The sequence below is a fragment of the Zootoca vivipara genome, chromosome Z1 (genome assembly GCF_965207765.1).
Source record: "Zootoca vivipara chromosome Z1, rZooViv2.hap1.1, whole genome shotgun sequence".
Lineage (NCBI taxonomy): Eukaryota > Metazoa > Chordata > Lepidosauria > Squamata > Lacertidae > Zootoca > Zootoca vivipara.
The window spans coordinates 65,517,490-65,533,864 of NC_142583.1; the positions used below are offsets into that span (position 1 = coordinate 65,517,490).

Below are 16,375 nucleotides of genomic sequence, written 5' to 3' on the forward strand. Positions count from 1 at the left end.
GTCGTGTTTCATCTCTCTGTGGTCATTCCTCCTCTGGTCACTGACCTACCTGCCTGCCTCCAAGCACTGCGGTCATCTGCAAGGGATTCCCACATGGCAGGCTTGATGTTTGCCAGCCTTCACGTCACGTTTGCACACATCTTTGTAGCACAGAATTGCTCTGTCAACGAGTCTGGTGGCTGAAGCTAGCTCCCCGTAATGCTCATCCTTGGGAATCCTGCCATCTTCTACTCTGTGTACATGGCTCTAATACAGGGGTTGGCAAGGTTTACCTCGCTGGGGCCGGTTCACTCCAGCGGAGATCCCTCCATGGGCCGGATTGCGCCCGCGATTTCCGGCGCCTGCTTAGATGTGTTATTTGGCGTCCGCGTGCCCACGATTTCCGGCATCTGCGCATGCGCTGATGCGATTTCCGTCGCTGCTGAAGCGAGTCCCCACGCCACGCTGCGGCGGTTTAGCACCACAAGGACTCACCAAGCGGGCAGCTTGGTTCAGGAGCGGCTCATGGGCCGGTTAAATGACCCCCATATGGGCCTTAGGCAAGCAGCCAGTCACTTTCACTGTACTTGCACCGCTATTGCTACTGTTTCACTTTCTTCAGCCGCCCTGAACGTCTTTGTTGTTTCCCATAGGCGCTACTTCTCCATATAGGAGCAACCTAAATGCACCATCTTCCAGGCTTGGCACACTGGCGGAGGGCTCCACGAGTTCTACCTGTAGTACAGCCCCTGCTGCTGCTGCTGCTGCTGCTGCTGCCACCACCAGCAGCCCTCCCAAAATTGTATACACTAAATATGAATTGGACATTGACATGGAGACCAGTAAAAGGCCCAAGAAATGTCCAGGGAAAGGGAAAGAGTCCATTGAGTCCATCTTGGAAGAATATTCTCAGCAAGTCAGAGATCTGCAGAAGAAGCTAAATGAAGTGAGTTTCCAGCTTGGCAGAAAGGCTCTCAGTGTACTGGTTGTCATTTAACTGCGGGGGGGGGGGGGGGGTTGGATATCACAACCACGGCAGTGTATTCCCTGCACTAAAGGTGGTGGTGGGAGAATCAAAAGTTATGCACCAAGAAAATCTGAATGCAGCAGATTGGGATCATACAGGAAGGGTTTTATAATTAATTATATAGTTTTCAAAATTTCATAGTCAACTTTTAGGAAGTTTTAATAGAAACATTTTAATAAATAAATGCATACATTGATATTGGTTGCACTACCAAAATGTTGGGAACTGTTTGTTAAGATTAAGGAAGCCTCTCTTCATCTCAGTTCACGAACCCAGTGTAGCTACCGTAGTTTAGTTTTTATTCAGCAGGTATGCTTTTAGAGCCTGGATTTTAATCTGCAACTGCATGCCTTCGTGTGGTGCATGTTTGTGTGAACGAGGGGGGTGTTGTTGAAGGCTAGGGATAGATCAGACTCCCTTTTATGGCTGGTTCTGTTAAATGAAAATTGTCTGCCATGTCTAAATGATACCTCTTGCACTCATCAGATTAGCAAAACAGCCAGAGCCAGATTATTCATCATGGAAAACTGCAGCAGGCCTTCTCTTAATTACAATTACATATCTGACTTCTGCAACTCTGAAGATCTGTCCTAGAGCAGTGCCGCCAATATTTGCCTTGCTCCATTTCCCAAATTGCATTTTGTCTACTGTTAATACTGTTTTATGATCTTATTTTGCTTCCCGCAGGCTACAGAACAACATGAGCAACAGAAATTAACTTTAAGACAGACAATAATTGAGTTGCAGACAAACCTTCGGGAGGTAACGAGGGAAAAAGAGTCTTTAACTGATCTCAGGTGAGCACCCCCATGGTACAAACTAGAGTGGGTGTCATGGACTGGTTCAACACAGAGGAATGGTGGGAGAAACCAGCTGGGGAACCCCCAATTGAAAAAGGCTCAGAGCCCAGGGAGTGGTCATGAGTGGTCAGAGGGAGAAGACTGGGAGGAGGAGGTGTTAGATGCTGAAGAGGTAACAGGGCTTAGTGAGCTTGGAGAGTCTGTGGCAGCGATAGGTCAGGCCTGTGAAGAAGCATGGGTGTCTCCGCCTCCTGCAGTAACAAGCTCCCCTCCCCCTCCCCCCGGTCTCCCAGAACCAGAAGAGGCAAAAGTGAGAGGAACAAATACAGACAAGCGGGCACAGTCTCCAGTTGCTTGGGGGGGGCAGAACGTGAGTTGCTGTGCTCATTAGGCCTCCCACTCCTGGGCAGATCCTGTTTTGCTTTTAAGGAGTTAACTCCAGCTTGCTCAGTGTGATTTACTGCTGGCTCACTCCTGTCAGAAGGCCACAGTTCTAAGACCATTTGTATATTCCAGTTGCAGCTTCCCAGCTAGGCTCTAAATTTATGACTTGGGATCAAAGAAAGCATCTTGGGAATGGCCCCATGCCCTGTGCAACTCAGGTAGCTGGTATTGTTTTGCAGACCTCCCATTTTCCCAGGTAGTGGGAAGTTCCAGAGTCAATTGCTACATGGTCAGTTGTCTTGTGGCGATGGCATATCAGAAGTTTAACAGTGGTTTCTTTTTCATATTGTTGCGGGTTTGGGGGGATCAGGGGCAGAAAGCTTTTACAGCCCAAGAGCCACATTCCTTTATGGGCAACCTGCCAAAGGCCACGTGCCATTGGTGGGTGGGGCCAAAAGCAAAAGTGGGTGGGGCACCTATGTAAATTTTACCTTTGTACTACAGTCTAGGTCAGCATAGAAGTGCACCCAGAATAGCACTAAAAGACTGAAGCTGTACACCTGTTTGAGACTGCAAAAGAAACCACAAAACACAGTTGTGGGGTGTTTGAATTTGCATTGGATGCTTCCTTTTCTGATAAATAGGCGAAAAGAGTCTCAAACCCAAGAGGATCTCAATTGCAAGCTGAACGCTACAATCAATGAGCTGCAAACAGCCAATCACCTTCAGGAGGAGATGCTGAAGGAAGCCAACAACCAAACAGAACATCTGAAGAAGATGGTACAGGGCCATGAAGACATCCTCCAGGAACTTCGCAATGTCCTACTGGGCTATGAAGAAAGTTCGGGAAAGAAGATCTTTGATCAGGAGAGCATCACAAACCTTCACGTCTGCAACCTTCCCAGGGCTTTCAGTAAAGTCCTGCGAGATCTAGATACGGAGATGTCCCTGCTCAAAGCGAGGCTTACTCCAGTAAGTGCCCTTCAACTCATTCTGAATGAAATTTAAGCGTAAGATCACTGTGTATTCAAGACAGGAGGGAATCTAGTGGCATAACCAAGGTCATATTGACAGCTGGATTGTAACCAGGTTACGGGAGCACAAGTTCAGCTCACATCCTGTGGTCATTTTTACACTTGGTTATCCTATTTCACAGGATAGAATTAAGTAACCATTTTGGATGTAACCACAGTGGTATCTCTTTGTTGGCCAGTGTCATCGGCCACATTTCTGGTGCACAGCCATGCACGCTCTGGTCCCTTTGAAAACACTGAGGCTTAAATGCAGATAACTGGATTGCACCTCTGATTGGGCTCTGGGCCAGACCTGGTGTGAAAACGTCCATTCCATGTGTCAAAACCTGGGTCGCCTCTCACTCCTCATAAGGCTGGAGTTTGGAGCTGGGCGGGGATATTCAAAGGGCAGCAAAGGCAGGTGGGAGGGGGCATTGAACTCCTGCCAAATCTCACCCAGAATGAATTCTTACCTCCTGTCATTATTATTTTCTTGCTGGGATTTGATGAAGGCAGAATAATCAACTAAGATTTTAATGGGTGTTAAAGCCCTAACATGATTATTGTTAATAACCGCAACTATTATTATTCTCTTATTTATGTGGAACCACTTTTTCCTCAGAGAGACTCCACCAAACTCCAATTAAGTTAAATGCATCGATAGTTTGACCTTGTGCGTTTATTTATTTTAAATAGCCAGAGTGAGTCCATTGTGGACCAGGACTATGGCATGGTGGAATGGGGGTGTTTTTAGCCATGTATTTCTTTGTCACAGACCCAAGAAAAATAGCAGCTTACAACAAATAATTCAGATGGCACCAATAAGGAGTTTTTAAAAAGTAAACGGAGACCTTGAACCTCTTCCTTTTCTTCTGCTGGAGTTTTGTTCATCCTCCTAGAGTGCTCCTTCTTTCCCTGTCTGCAGCCAGCTTCATTTGCTTTGGTTGGAGTGCCTCCAACATTATCCACTTTCCAGTCCGAATGCCTCATCCTGGTTTATTGGGATCCAAAGGCCATGGGAAACTCTCATTACTATAATTAATAGTTCAGTAGGGTATGAGAATACATTTTGGCCCAGATGGCAAATGGCTGCAGAACACCCCCAGTCCAAAGAGCATCAGTCTCTTAAGACAAAGTGACATCAGGTGTAGGACAGGTATAGTCATGCCTCCTTGCTGAAAGGTGGGTTGCAGGTGCTGCCAATCAGCTGATCAATGAACCTATGCCTTAGCAGTCTGGTTTCAAACTATACAGAAAAATGTCTCACCCGAAGGGGGTCAGGATCAGGACAGTTTTTTCCAGCCCAGCATACAAAAGGTCCCAGTTTCAATCACTAGCATCTCCATTTGGAGAATCTTGGGTAGCAGAGCTGGGAAAGAGCCTGAGACCTTGGAAGTCCCATTGCCTCTATGAGGAGTAAACTAGGCTCGTTCATACTCACGGTGTTACGCTGCTTACTGCAGCCTTCCCTAATCTCTGGTCCAAAACATCCACATGCTTTGGACTACAGTTCATTCCAGGCCATTGGCCATGCTGGCTGGGACTGGTAGGAGTTGTTCACCAAAACATCTGGAAAGCACACAGCTGTGAAAGGCTGCAGCCAATCTCATACTTCCATAGGATGAGTGTTGAAGCCTCTGAACCACAGCAATCTCTTCCCCTTCCTGTAGACACGGGCCTGCCAATTAAGATGACACTGTTGTGAATTGTGGAGCACATACAGGGCAGTTTTTGAAGCCTGTGTCAGATGGAGAAAGAGCCAAGTAGAGGCATTTTCTTCTTTCAGCTGCTAGGCTCTGGCAAGTATCTTGGAATAAGCAATGATGGGAGCAATAACCACAAGCTTATCTTGTGCAGATGTTGTTGTTTGCATCCTTCTGCCTCGAGAGACAATAGAGTGCGACTCTGAGGGTAAAGTTAGCAGCACCTCCCCACGGTGCAAGCTTGGGCAGTGTGTATGGAGGTCCTGGGCTGACCAGTCAACAAGGCCACCCCCCACCTTGCTGATGTGGTTCAAAGGAAAGCAGAACAATATGTTTGGCGCCAGCTTGACTGCAGGAGTTAGCGGAAAGAGGCATACAAGACTCCATCCAACTGTCTTAGGGACTCCACTCTGGATTTGTGTAGGGTTTATTCATTAGCCTTGTCTTCTCCCAAAGATATCCTGCCAGGCAGCAGAGGCTGACAAGCCCCATATGCCCCCACTTCCCTCTACACTACAGCATGGGTAGGCAAACTAAGGCCCAGGGGCCAAATCCAGCCCAATCACCTTCTAAATCTGACCCACAGACGGTCCAGGAATCAGCATGAGTAGAATGTGTCCTTTTATTTAAAATGCATCTCTGGGTTATTTGTGTGGCATAGGATTTCGTTCATTATTTTCTGGCCCCCCACAAGGTCTGAGGGACAGTGGACGGGCTCCCTGCTGAAAAAGTTTGCTGACCCCTGCTCTACAGCATATGCAGAAACCACCTTCTCCACTGTTGTACCTATTATTGGTCTCATCTGCTCAATCCACCAGAGCCTGTCTTCGCATGCAGGAGAAGTCCCTATCTTGCTGAGGGTTTGAGACCCATCAGCTACCCTCACCTGGTTTAGCCGGCCAATCTAAGCTATTCCCTGGGGTGTGGCTGCTTTTGCATGGTGACAGCTTCTAGGAGCCACAGGTGAGAGTTAAGTGCCGGGTGGGGACCAAAGGTGGACAGACTACCCCAGAAGGAGCACAATGTGTCCCCCAGCAGAGGTACTAGCCCACCCCTGACACCCCATACACCTCCCACCCCCTCCCGCACAGATGCAGCTGGAGGTCTTCAGAATACACAGTCAGCACTTATTGTATGTTAATGATAAACCACCATGTGATCCTTATCAGTCCAAACATAGGAGTGCTGAATCAACAAACTTCGCTATCCCCCTTAATGCTTGTGTTCCGTAAATAGGCCGCTGTAAGGTCCTTTGTGAGATACGTTTAGGTAAGACTAATTGCTCGCTTGGTTGTGAATCATGACTGTTTATTAATAACAGATGGAAGAGCAAGTGGACATGGTGAGGAGAGAATCACAGTGCAAAACTGAAGCTTTGCTTCAACAGCAACAAGAGAGGTACACTGTGCTCTTATCTTCTTCCTTTATATTTGTTTAGAAATTAATTCATAAGAATAAAAATTAGAACAAAAAACAAAAAATAACTATATTTGTCAAAACATGCTGCTACCTTGAACTCTTGGAAGAATGGTGACATAGAAATCTAATAAATGGAAAGGTGAGCAGCAGGGATGGAAACTTCCAGCCTTCTATGTTTCCCCCTTGTAGGAGATGAATTGAGGATTGAATCTGTAGATTAAAATTTAAACCTCCTATCCTGTGTGTAGGAGAAATACAAAAAGTCAGCAGGCTGAGAAGTCTTTTTAGGAAACACTTCTATGTTTTTGCAACTTACTAAAGCTTAGGAATTAGGCTTGTTGTTGTTTAGTCGTTTAGTCGTGTCCGACTCTTCGTGACCCCATGGACCATAGCACGCCAGGCACTCCTGTCTTGCACTGCCTCCCGCAGTTTGGTCAAACTCATGTTCGTAGCTTCGAGAACACTGTCCAACCATCTTGTCCTCTGACGTCCCCTTCTCCTAGTGCCCTCAATCTTTCCCAACATCAGGGTCTTTTCCAAGGATTCTTCTCTTCTCATGAGGTGGCCAAAGTATTGGAGCCTCAGCTTCACGATCTGTCCTTCCAGGGAGCACTCAGGGCTGATTTCCTTAAGAATGGATAGGTTTGATCTTCTTGCAGTCCATGGGACTCTCAAGAGTCTCCTCCAGCACCATAATTCAAAAGCATCAATTCTTCGGCGATCAGCCTTCTTTATGGTCCAGCTCTCACTTCCATACATCACTACTGGGAAAACCATAGCTTTAACTATACGGACCTTTGTCGGCAAGGTGATGTCTCTGCTTTTTAAGATGCTGTCTAGGTTTGTCATTGCTTTTCTCCCAAGAAGCAGGCGTCTTTTAATTTCGTGACTGCTGTCACCATCTGCAGTGATCAAGGAGCCCAAGAAGGTAAAATCTCTCACTGCCTCCATTTCTTCCCCTTCTATTTGCCAGGAGGTGATGGGACCAGTGGCCATGATCTTGGTTTTTTTGATGTTGAGCTTCAGACCATATTTTGCGCTCTCCTCTTTCACCCTCATTAAAAGGTTCTTTAATTCCTCCTCGCTTTCTGCCATCAAGGTTGTGTCATCTGCATATCTGAGGTTGTTGATATTTCTTCCGGCAATCTTAATTCCGGCTTGGGATTCATCTAGTCCAGCCTTTCGCATGATGAATTCTGCATATAAGTTAAATAAGCAGGGAGACAATATACAACCTTGTCGTACTCCTTTCCCAATTTTGAACCACTCAGTTGTTCCATATCCAGTTCTAACTGTAGCTTCTTGTCCCACATAGAGATTTCTCAGGAGACAGATGAGGTGATCAGGCACTCCCATTTCTTTAAGAACTTGCCATAGTTTGCTGTGGTCGACACAGTCAAAGGCTTTTGCATAGTCAATGAAGCAGAAGTAGACGTTTTTCTGGAACTCTCTAGCTTTCTCCATAATCCAGCGCATGTTTGCTATTTGGTCTCTGGTTCCTCTGCCCTTTCGAAATCCAGCTTGCACTTCTGGGAGTTCTCGGTCCACATACTGCCTAAGCCTGCCTTGTAGAATTTTAAGCATAACCTTGCTAGCGTGTGAAATGAGCGCAATTGTGCGGTAGTTGGAGCATTCTTTGGCACTGCCCTTCTTTGGAATTGGGATGTAGACTGATCTTCTCCAATCCTCTGGCCATTGCTGAGTTTAGGCTATTGCACCTTTTAATCCCCTTTATTTGTGGTCTGCTGACCTCCTCTCTTCACCCCTGTTGCAGAGAATGAACCACATGTTTTTAGTAAGATAAAACAAATCAAAAAAGGTTTATATGCATTTCAGTGCAGGCAGGAAATACAGCAAAACAGTATGCAGAAAACTACTTCCAAGTTACAGTAAAATAAAAGTTGGTAGTCTCAGTAACTTGGCTGAAACCATGAGCTTCCACCAAACATGTTTGCCTAGCTTGGAAACATGATGGAAGAGAGTAACTCAGAGGGAGGAGGAAGTATGAAATGTTATCTCCTTTGCTACATACCGGTAATTCCTGCCCAGAGGAGTCAGGGGAAGTGGGCACACAGAGGGTCCTCTTTGGAAGTTTAAGAACCCTCTCTGTACTAGCCCTGTGCTTGTCTAGCGAAAAATGATAGCTGAACTCCCATCAGAGATAAATGAAAGACTTTCCTCCCATGGGGACTGGGCTGTGTGCAGAATCTTGGGAACTGTAGTTTACCCCTCACAGAGCTGCAATCCCCATACCACTTAACAAACTTCAGTTCCCAGGATTATTTGGGGAAAATATGTGAGGTGTGTACCCAGCCTAGATTGTCCCCGAACACAGAGCTTTACTTTTTCCTACAAGAATGTACGATCCCAGAGACATTAGGAATCAAGCCACCTGCTATCTGCATTGCTTCATCCTAGGTTGTTTATCACTGTAAAGCAGTTTATCACTCTAAAGCAGACAAAGTGAAGTGTGGATAAGCCCTCTATTTTTGCCACTGCCTTCTCTACAGATAGAACACTGATGTCTTACTATTGCATCTCTGTTGTTTTTATTTTTAATAACAGTGTTGAGAGACTGATAAGTGCACATGAAAAGGAATTGGAAGCTCTGAACGAAAAGCTGAACAGCTCTCGCACCCATGCAAGCAACATCGAAAGCCAGCTGGAGATCATCCAGTAAGTGTCTCAGTAATGCTGTTCGGCAAGTACATCACTGAAAAGTATTGCAAGCAAACACTGTCTGCTGAATACACAGAAACCCTTGATTATACCAATGCAGGACACTGATTGTTTACTAGATTTCTCTTAGGATTCATTAAACCTTTTAGGGTGAGAATTCTGGGGTGGAAGAAAGCTGGTTAGGACCCCTGTCCTCCTGCTTTCCCAGTGTAATGCAGTATAAATTTAAGTAGAAGAGAAATTCTAGTGACACAGTAAGAATCTATAGAAGACTATAGCTGGAGCAAACTTAGGGCTCATTGACATTTTTGCTTGACCCGTATCTTGAATGTATAGTATTGTGTATCAATTAATTTTCCCCAGGTCTGAGAACTTCTTTCATTGTTCCGGGGTTGTGCCATTCCAAAAACTGATCTTACCCACTGAATTGAACCTCAGTTAAGCAAAACCTCTCTTCGGGATTTTTCACAAATCTGTGAGGATCCAATTCAGTGTGCAATATCATATTTTTGGAAGGCACAGCTTGCAGAATAACAATAAAAGCTATTGGAAATGGGATAATTAATCAGTGATAATAATAATAATAATAATAATAAATTTCTTATTTATACCCCGCCCATCTGGCTGGGTTTCCCCAGCCACTCTGGGTGGCTTCCAGCAAAATATTAAAATACAATAATTCATCAAATATTAAAAGCAGTACACAATATGATCAAAATATGAGTCAAGTGAAAGTGCGATTGAGCCCCATCCTGCGCTCCCTGCACAATATAAATGTGAACGGTACAATTAAAGTATTTGGAATATTAGGAATCTGAAATATTTTATCGCCCAGTAGTAAGGCATTGCAGGTGTACTGTAGTAATAAGTCTGTTTTATGTATTCCATTTCTGGCATGCCCTATCTGAAGGGCTTGGGAGCTGGGATAGCTCACTTGGTAGAGCATGGGGCTCTTAATCTCAGGGTCGTGGCTTTATGTCTGCACCAGCATCTCTGTACATGTTGCACTTTCACATTGGTTTCAGGTGGTTCACGTTCTCTCTTCCTTCTACTATATGTTTTTAGAGAACAAGCACAAAACCAGAACTCATTGTACATGCGACAGATCAGTCAGCTGGAAAGCACTGTGTCCTCACTGCGTTCTGAGCTCCGAGAATCAAGGAGGATGTCTCAGGACAAGGTGGGTTGCAAAATGATGTTGGCAAGACACCTGCAATTAAATTCTGTGATCGTGAATGTAATGCATTTAGTATTATCCGCCGGGACAATATAACACCGGTCCTAAAGGATCTTCACTGGCTCCCAGTACCGTGTTTCTCATATTTTAAAACATGTCTTATATTTATTTTTACTCAAGAAAATAAGCCTATGGCTTATTTTCAGGGGTGTCTTATTTTTTGCTGAGCCCCGACTGAGCGGGAACCAGCAAAGGCAGCAGCCCGTCGCCGACTTGGAGCTTGAGCCGGCAAAGGCAGCAGCGTGCGCTTTGCCGAGCTCCAACGGAGCGGGAACCAGCAAAGGCAGCAGCCCGCCGCCGGCTTGGAGCTCGATGCAAAGCCGTTTGCTCTCCATGCACTGAGCAGTGGCCCTCTCCCTATCTTCCTTCCACCTCAGTCTCTTTAACTTCTCTTTGTTTCCTTCTCGATTTTCCCCCCTCTTCCCGCTCCCGTCCTTCCCTCCCGGCAGCGCACTCAGGCCGCCGCCAGAGCTAGAAAAGGGGGGGTGCGCCTTCCCCGCCGCGCGGAACTACATCCCCCATCAGCCCCCGGGCCTCCCTCTTCCTGAGTGTCAGTTTCACGCTGCAGCCAGGGAATTTAAAACAAAAGAGACTTCTCTCGCTCTCCCTCCGCCCCTCTCCTGCTGTTGCTGGTGCCGCGATCGACTCGTCCTGCTCCTCGCCGGGACTCAGGCGCTCCCTTCACCGTGTCTTTTGCTGGCTTCTTCGCACGCGCGCGCGGGGGGGGGGGTGACTTGGGGGCTTTTCCATCCCGCCGGATTTTCCCCCGCTCCTGCTTTTTTTTTTTTGCCGTCGGCTCCCCCCCTCCCCGACTAGCTCTCTCTTTCTTTCTCCATCTCCACACCCACTTCGGCGACCAGGCGGGGTCTGCGCGACAGCACAGCAAGAGCATTTTAAAAAGAAAAAGGGGAAAGAGAAGGGGATCTTTGTGCGCCCAAGAGCCACACTGGGCAGAAGGGATCAGGTTACAGCCAAGGAACCTTTGCCGGCTCCCGCGCGCTTTGCCGAGCTCCAATGGAGCGGGAACCAGCAAAGGCAGCAGCCCACCACCGGCTTGGAGCTCGGCAAAGCGCGCGCTGCTGCCTTTGCTGGCTCCCGCTCTGTTGGAGCTCGGCAAAGCGCGCGCTGCTGCCTTTGCCGGCTCGAGCTCCAAGCCGGCGGCGGGCTGCTGCCTTTGCTGGTTCCCGCTCAGTCGGGGCTCGGCAAAGCGCGCACTGCTGCCCTTGCCGGGTCCCGCTGGGTCGGGACTTGGCGCGGAGTGCCCTGCCATACCAGCATGTCTTATTTTTGGGGGATGCCTTATATTTTTTTGCCTTCTGAAAATCGTGCCATGGCTTATTTTATAGGGACGTCTTAAAATATGAGAAACACAGTACGTTTCCGAGCACAATTAAAAGTTTTGGTGCTGGCCTTTAAAGCCCTAAATGGCCTCGGCCCAGTATACCTGAAGGAGCGTCTCCACCCCAATCGCTCAGCCTGGACACTGAGGTCCTGCTCCAAGGGTCTTCTGCTGGTGCCCTTACTGCGAGAAGCAAAGTTACAGGGAACCAGGCAGAGGGCCTTCTCGGTAGTGGCGCCCGCCCTGTGGAATGCCCTCCCTTCAGATCTCAAGGAAATAAATAACTATTTGACTTTTAGAAGACATCTGAAGGCAGTCCTGTTTCAGGAAGTTTTTTAAGGATTGATGCTTTTATCATGTTTTTAGGTATGTTGTAAGCTACCCTGAATGGCTGGGGAAACCCAGCCAGATGAGCGGGGTATAAATAGTCGTCGTAGTAGTAGTCGTAGTAGTAGTAGTATTTTAGGGTAGTGAAGAGGAGGAAATAAAAATCAGTAGCAACGCAGTATCAGGTTTTTTTAAAAGGTGTTACCCAGCAGCAGAGTGGTTTTTAAGGCCCCTTTGACATGGTTTTGATTGTAAAAATAAAAAAATATGTAACATAGTAATAATAATAAATAAAAAAACCTCCCCCAGTTTAAAAGGCCATGGATTATTTAATTAATCAAAGCCCTGGATGAAGAGGAACATTTTGCCTGGATCCTAAAGATACATAACAAAGGCACCAGGTGAATATCCTTTGGGAGATCATTTCACAAGCAGTGAACCACCACATAAAAGATTTCTCCTCATGTTTCTGCTCTCCAGACTTCTCACAGTGGAGGAACACAAAGAAGGGCCTTAGACAATGATTGCTTAGAGCAAGGTTATACAATGGTACCTTGGTTCCCGAACGCCCTAGATGTTGAACAAATCGGCTCCCGAACACCACAAAACCGGAAGTAAGTGTTCCGGTTTGTGAATGTTTTTTGGAAGCTGGACGTCCAACGTGGCTTCCATGGCTTCCGATTGAGTGCAGGAAGCTCCTGCAGCCAATCAGAAGCCGCGCCTTGGTTTTTGAATGGGCTCCTGGAATGGATTAAGTTCGAGAAAAAAGGTACCACTGTACTTTTTGTCTTTTAAAATTTTGAGGCATTAAGCCACATTGGGCTGGGCAGGTTTCTTCTTCCAAGTTACAAATGAATGATGTTTTCTCTTATATAGAAAAGTCCAAGAAATCAAATAACAGGTAGGCTGATCAAGGTGACATGGCAGTGGATATAAAAAGTTTTTAGGTTTTGTTTGTTTGTTTGTTTGTTTTGGTAAAGTGATGCAGTACATGCTTTATTGGGTTCCACATGCCTTTCATTTACTTTTTCATGTATTGATCACGGAAGTTAATCACTAAGCACATGTATTCTTGTGCACCCTTGCAATGAATGGGCGTTGGTCAAGACCACAGATGAAGCTATACTGAGATTTGATTGGTCTGTGAATTGTGCCAGTTTTCCAAACAAATATTTGGAAGTATTCCGTTAATGTCTTAACAGCCCAGTCCACTTCCAGATTAGTATCGGATGCTGTTTTTAGCAGCCATAGTGAAAACTAATAACAGGACTTGCTTTCTACCTCCACCAACTAAGAGGGTGTTCAATCAACCAAAAAGATTCAAGCAGGCAATCCAAATTATGAGGGGGAAAAGAGAATCCTGAAAGCAGTGTCAACTTTGCAAACCAAGCAGACTTGCGTTATGTCTTGCTTTGCACTATTGGTTGGACAGTTTTAAATACCAGTACTTTGCACAATTCTAGTTTTTGCTAATCAGAAGCAGCTAGTTGCTCTGCAATGCAATGATCCTGAATGCCTGCCCCCAAGCACTATCCACCCAGGCACTTTTTGGATTCCTGACCATTCAGGAGGCATATTCCATATACTGTCAAATGTGCCTTCAAAACTGCAGGCTAGAAAAAGGTTTTGTTGAAACAGAAAGGAGAGCTAAGGTTCCCAGGAAGCTGAGTTCTGGTCCTAGTACCTCATTCTGTGGTACCACGTTTGTCCTGTTGCAGAAATTGGATCACAGCAGACATGCTACCCCTTTCTTCCTCGTAGAAATCTGCTGTAAGACCATTTTGTGTGTGTGTGTGTGTGTGTGTCTTTGTGTTAATATCTTAGATAGAAGACCTGGAGAAACAGCTTCATTTGGTTCATTCCGAGATGGCCGAGGCTCAACATGAAAGGGACCATTATAGCCAGGAAACTGGAAACTTGGACGATCAGGTTCAGCAGTTGGCGGTAGGCATCAGAGACTGAATCACCTCCATAAAGTTTGCTTTTTGTAAATCACTTTATTAATGGTCCAGCTACGTAAGTAGATCAAATTCCAATCCTTTGTGTGAAACGGGGGGGGGGGGGGACACCAGAGCTTATAATGAAGAGCCAGTTTTCATCTGCATGCTACATAAACCCTCCACTACACAAAGCAAGGAAAACACACATTGGAAAATTCTCTGAGAAAGTTGAACAGTTAGCACAGATCATTCAGGACTTGGAAAATGGTGTTGGGGAGGGTTCTTTAGCTGCATGTAAAAGAACATCACACAACATAGTCCAAGGAATGCTGTTGACTATTGCCGCAATGCTCACATATGTAATAGGATTAATGAGAAGTCTGAATTGTTAGCATCATTTAGGACAGGAATAATTTCATTGGGAGTTGGGTGCATCAGTCATAAGATTACAGCCTTACTTTAGGGGTGGAGAAACCTTTTGGGCCTTTAGCCCAAATCAAGGATGACATTTCAGGAGTTAATAGCTAGCCGATGTCTGCCTGCCAGGCGCCAGTGTACCTTTTGCATGTGTTCTCTCTCTCTCTCTCTCTCTCTCTCTCTCTCTCTCTCTTTCTCTCTCTCCTGATACTTTGGATATTGTAAACACTGGACATCATACCCTATGTTTAATTTGAGCTGGAGTTCATTGTCCATTTAGCTAACACAAATGAGTCACCGAGGTCTACCCTGCAGGATTAGTCATTTATTATTATTTTTCTCAATTTAAAGAAAACATGATTACTGTGTTTCTCATATTATAAGACACGTCTTATATTTATTTTTTCCTGAAAAAAACACACCATGGCTTATTTTCAAGGGATGTCTTATTTTTTAATTAAGTACCAGTATCTGTACAGACCACAGACCTACTCCCACCGGGTCTTCGCGCATGGCAGGCAAAGGCTGCAGCCGGGTCCTGGGGCTGCGCGCGCGGCAGGCAAAGGCTGCAGCCGGGTCCTGGGGCTGCGCGTGCGGCAGGCAAAGGCTGCAGCCGGGTCCTGGGGCTGCGCGTGCGGCAGGCAAAGGCTGCAGCCGGGTCCTGGGGCTGCGCACGCGGCAGGCAAAGGCTGCAGCCGGGTCCTGGGGCTGCGCACGCGGCAGGCAAAGGCTGCAGCCGGGTCCTGGGGCTGCGCACGCGGCAGGCAAAGGCTGCAGCCGGGTCCCGGGGGTTAACGCGGCAGCAGCAACCCTCCTTTGCCACAGACCTGCTCCCACCACCCGGTATGGCTTATTTTCGAGGTATGCCTTATATTTTTCCACCTCAGGAAAATCCTGCCATGCCTTATTTTGTAGGGATGCCTTAAAATATGAGAAACACGGTAGAAATAATGATTATCCTGCTCTTCATTCAGAAAGGTCTCCAAAAGTGACTTACAAATAATTGAAACAAACAAGCAAAAGCAGTTCCGGTCCTCAGAGTTTTATAACCTAAGAAGACACAACAAAAAAGGAAAATGGGTTGGGTGGGAGGAAGAAATGGTTGTTAATAAATAAGTAACTAAACAAACTCTGATCTTGGTTATGAATTCTCATAAGGACCAGCTGTGTCGATGGAGACTTAGGGTTGCCATATTTCAAAAAGTGAAAATCTGGACACAAAGGTTTCTTGGGGGGGGGGGGGTTTTGCCATTTCCACCTGGGCACTGTTTCTGACAGCCGAATCCTGGAATCCCGGCTATGTCCAAAATATTCCAGATGTATGGCAACCCTAGATGGAGTGATCTGGCATCCCTTCTCCTCCCTCTTCTGCTGCACCCTGCTGGAAAGGCTGCTGCCAGATGGAGGGAGGGGAGGAGGAGCGTGATTTCCCAGCAGCACTAATTGTGATGCCCCATCCCTCCTCTCCTCTTCTACAGCCTATTGTCATGGCTGCTCATTAGAACCATGGAATACTTCTTAAAGCTTTATTTAATGCTTGGAAAACACCTTGCCTTTCAGAGTGAGCTTCATAAGAAAGATATGGAGCTGAATCTGGAAAAAGAGCAGAACAAGCGGCTCTGGGATCGGGACACTGGCAGCAGCATCACCATCGACCACTTGCGGAGGGAACTGGACAACAAAAACATGGAACTGCAGCGCATGGAGGCCATCGTGTCGTCCATGAAGATGGAGTCCCAGGGGCAAATGGAACGTCAGGTCAGGAAAGATGGCCAAAGCCAGGAACAATGCAAACGCCCTCAAGCCAAAGGGAAACATCCATACTGCAGATTGTATAGCAGCGTTTCGCAAGTTCCTGATAGCCAAGTGATGCTGCTTCTTGTTGTTGTTGTTGTTTAGTCATTTAGTTGTGTCCGACTCTTCATGACCCCATGGACCAGAGCATGCCAGGCACTCCTGTCTTCCACTGCCTCCCGCAGTTTGGTCAAACTCATGTTTGTAGCTTCGAGAACACTGTCCAGCCATCTCGTCCTCTGTCGTCCCCTTCTCCTTGTGGCCTCCATCTTTCCCAACATCAGGGTCTTTTCCAGGGAGTCTTCTCTTCTCATGAG

At 46.5% G+C, this 16,375-nt stretch overlaps 1 protein-coding gene across 6 annotated transcripts in view; it reads left to right on the forward strand.

Moving 5' to 3' along the window:
• CCDC158 (coiled-coil domain containing 158) overlaps positions 1 to 16,375 on the forward strand; it is a 48,894-nt gene that overhangs the window by 9,853 nt on the left and 22,666 nt on the right. For all 6 annotated transcript variants that reach the window (XR_015947812.1, XR_015947813.1, XM_060278372.2 and 3 more), the window contains exons 5-12: positions 633 to 925; positions 1,694 to 1,803; positions 2,835 to 3,162; positions 6,228 to 6,304; positions 8,891 to 9,001; positions 10,070 to 10,184; positions 13,732 to 13,851; positions 15,825 to 16,022. Coding sequence is in view for 4 of the 6 variants with exons in the window: in XM_060278372.2 (XP_060134355.2) it covers positions 633 to 925; positions 1,694 to 1,803; positions 2,835 to 3,162; positions 6,228 to 6,304; positions 8,891 to 9,001; positions 10,070 to 10,184; positions 13,732 to 13,851; positions 15,825 to 16,022 (1,352 nt within the window). In the remaining 2 variants the exon portion in view is untranslated. The remainder of the gene's footprint in view (positions 1 to 632; positions 926 to 1,693; positions 1,804 to 2,834; positions 3,163 to 6,227; positions 6,305 to 8,890; positions 9,002 to 10,069; positions 10,185 to 13,731; positions 13,852 to 15,824; positions 16,023 to 16,375) is intronic.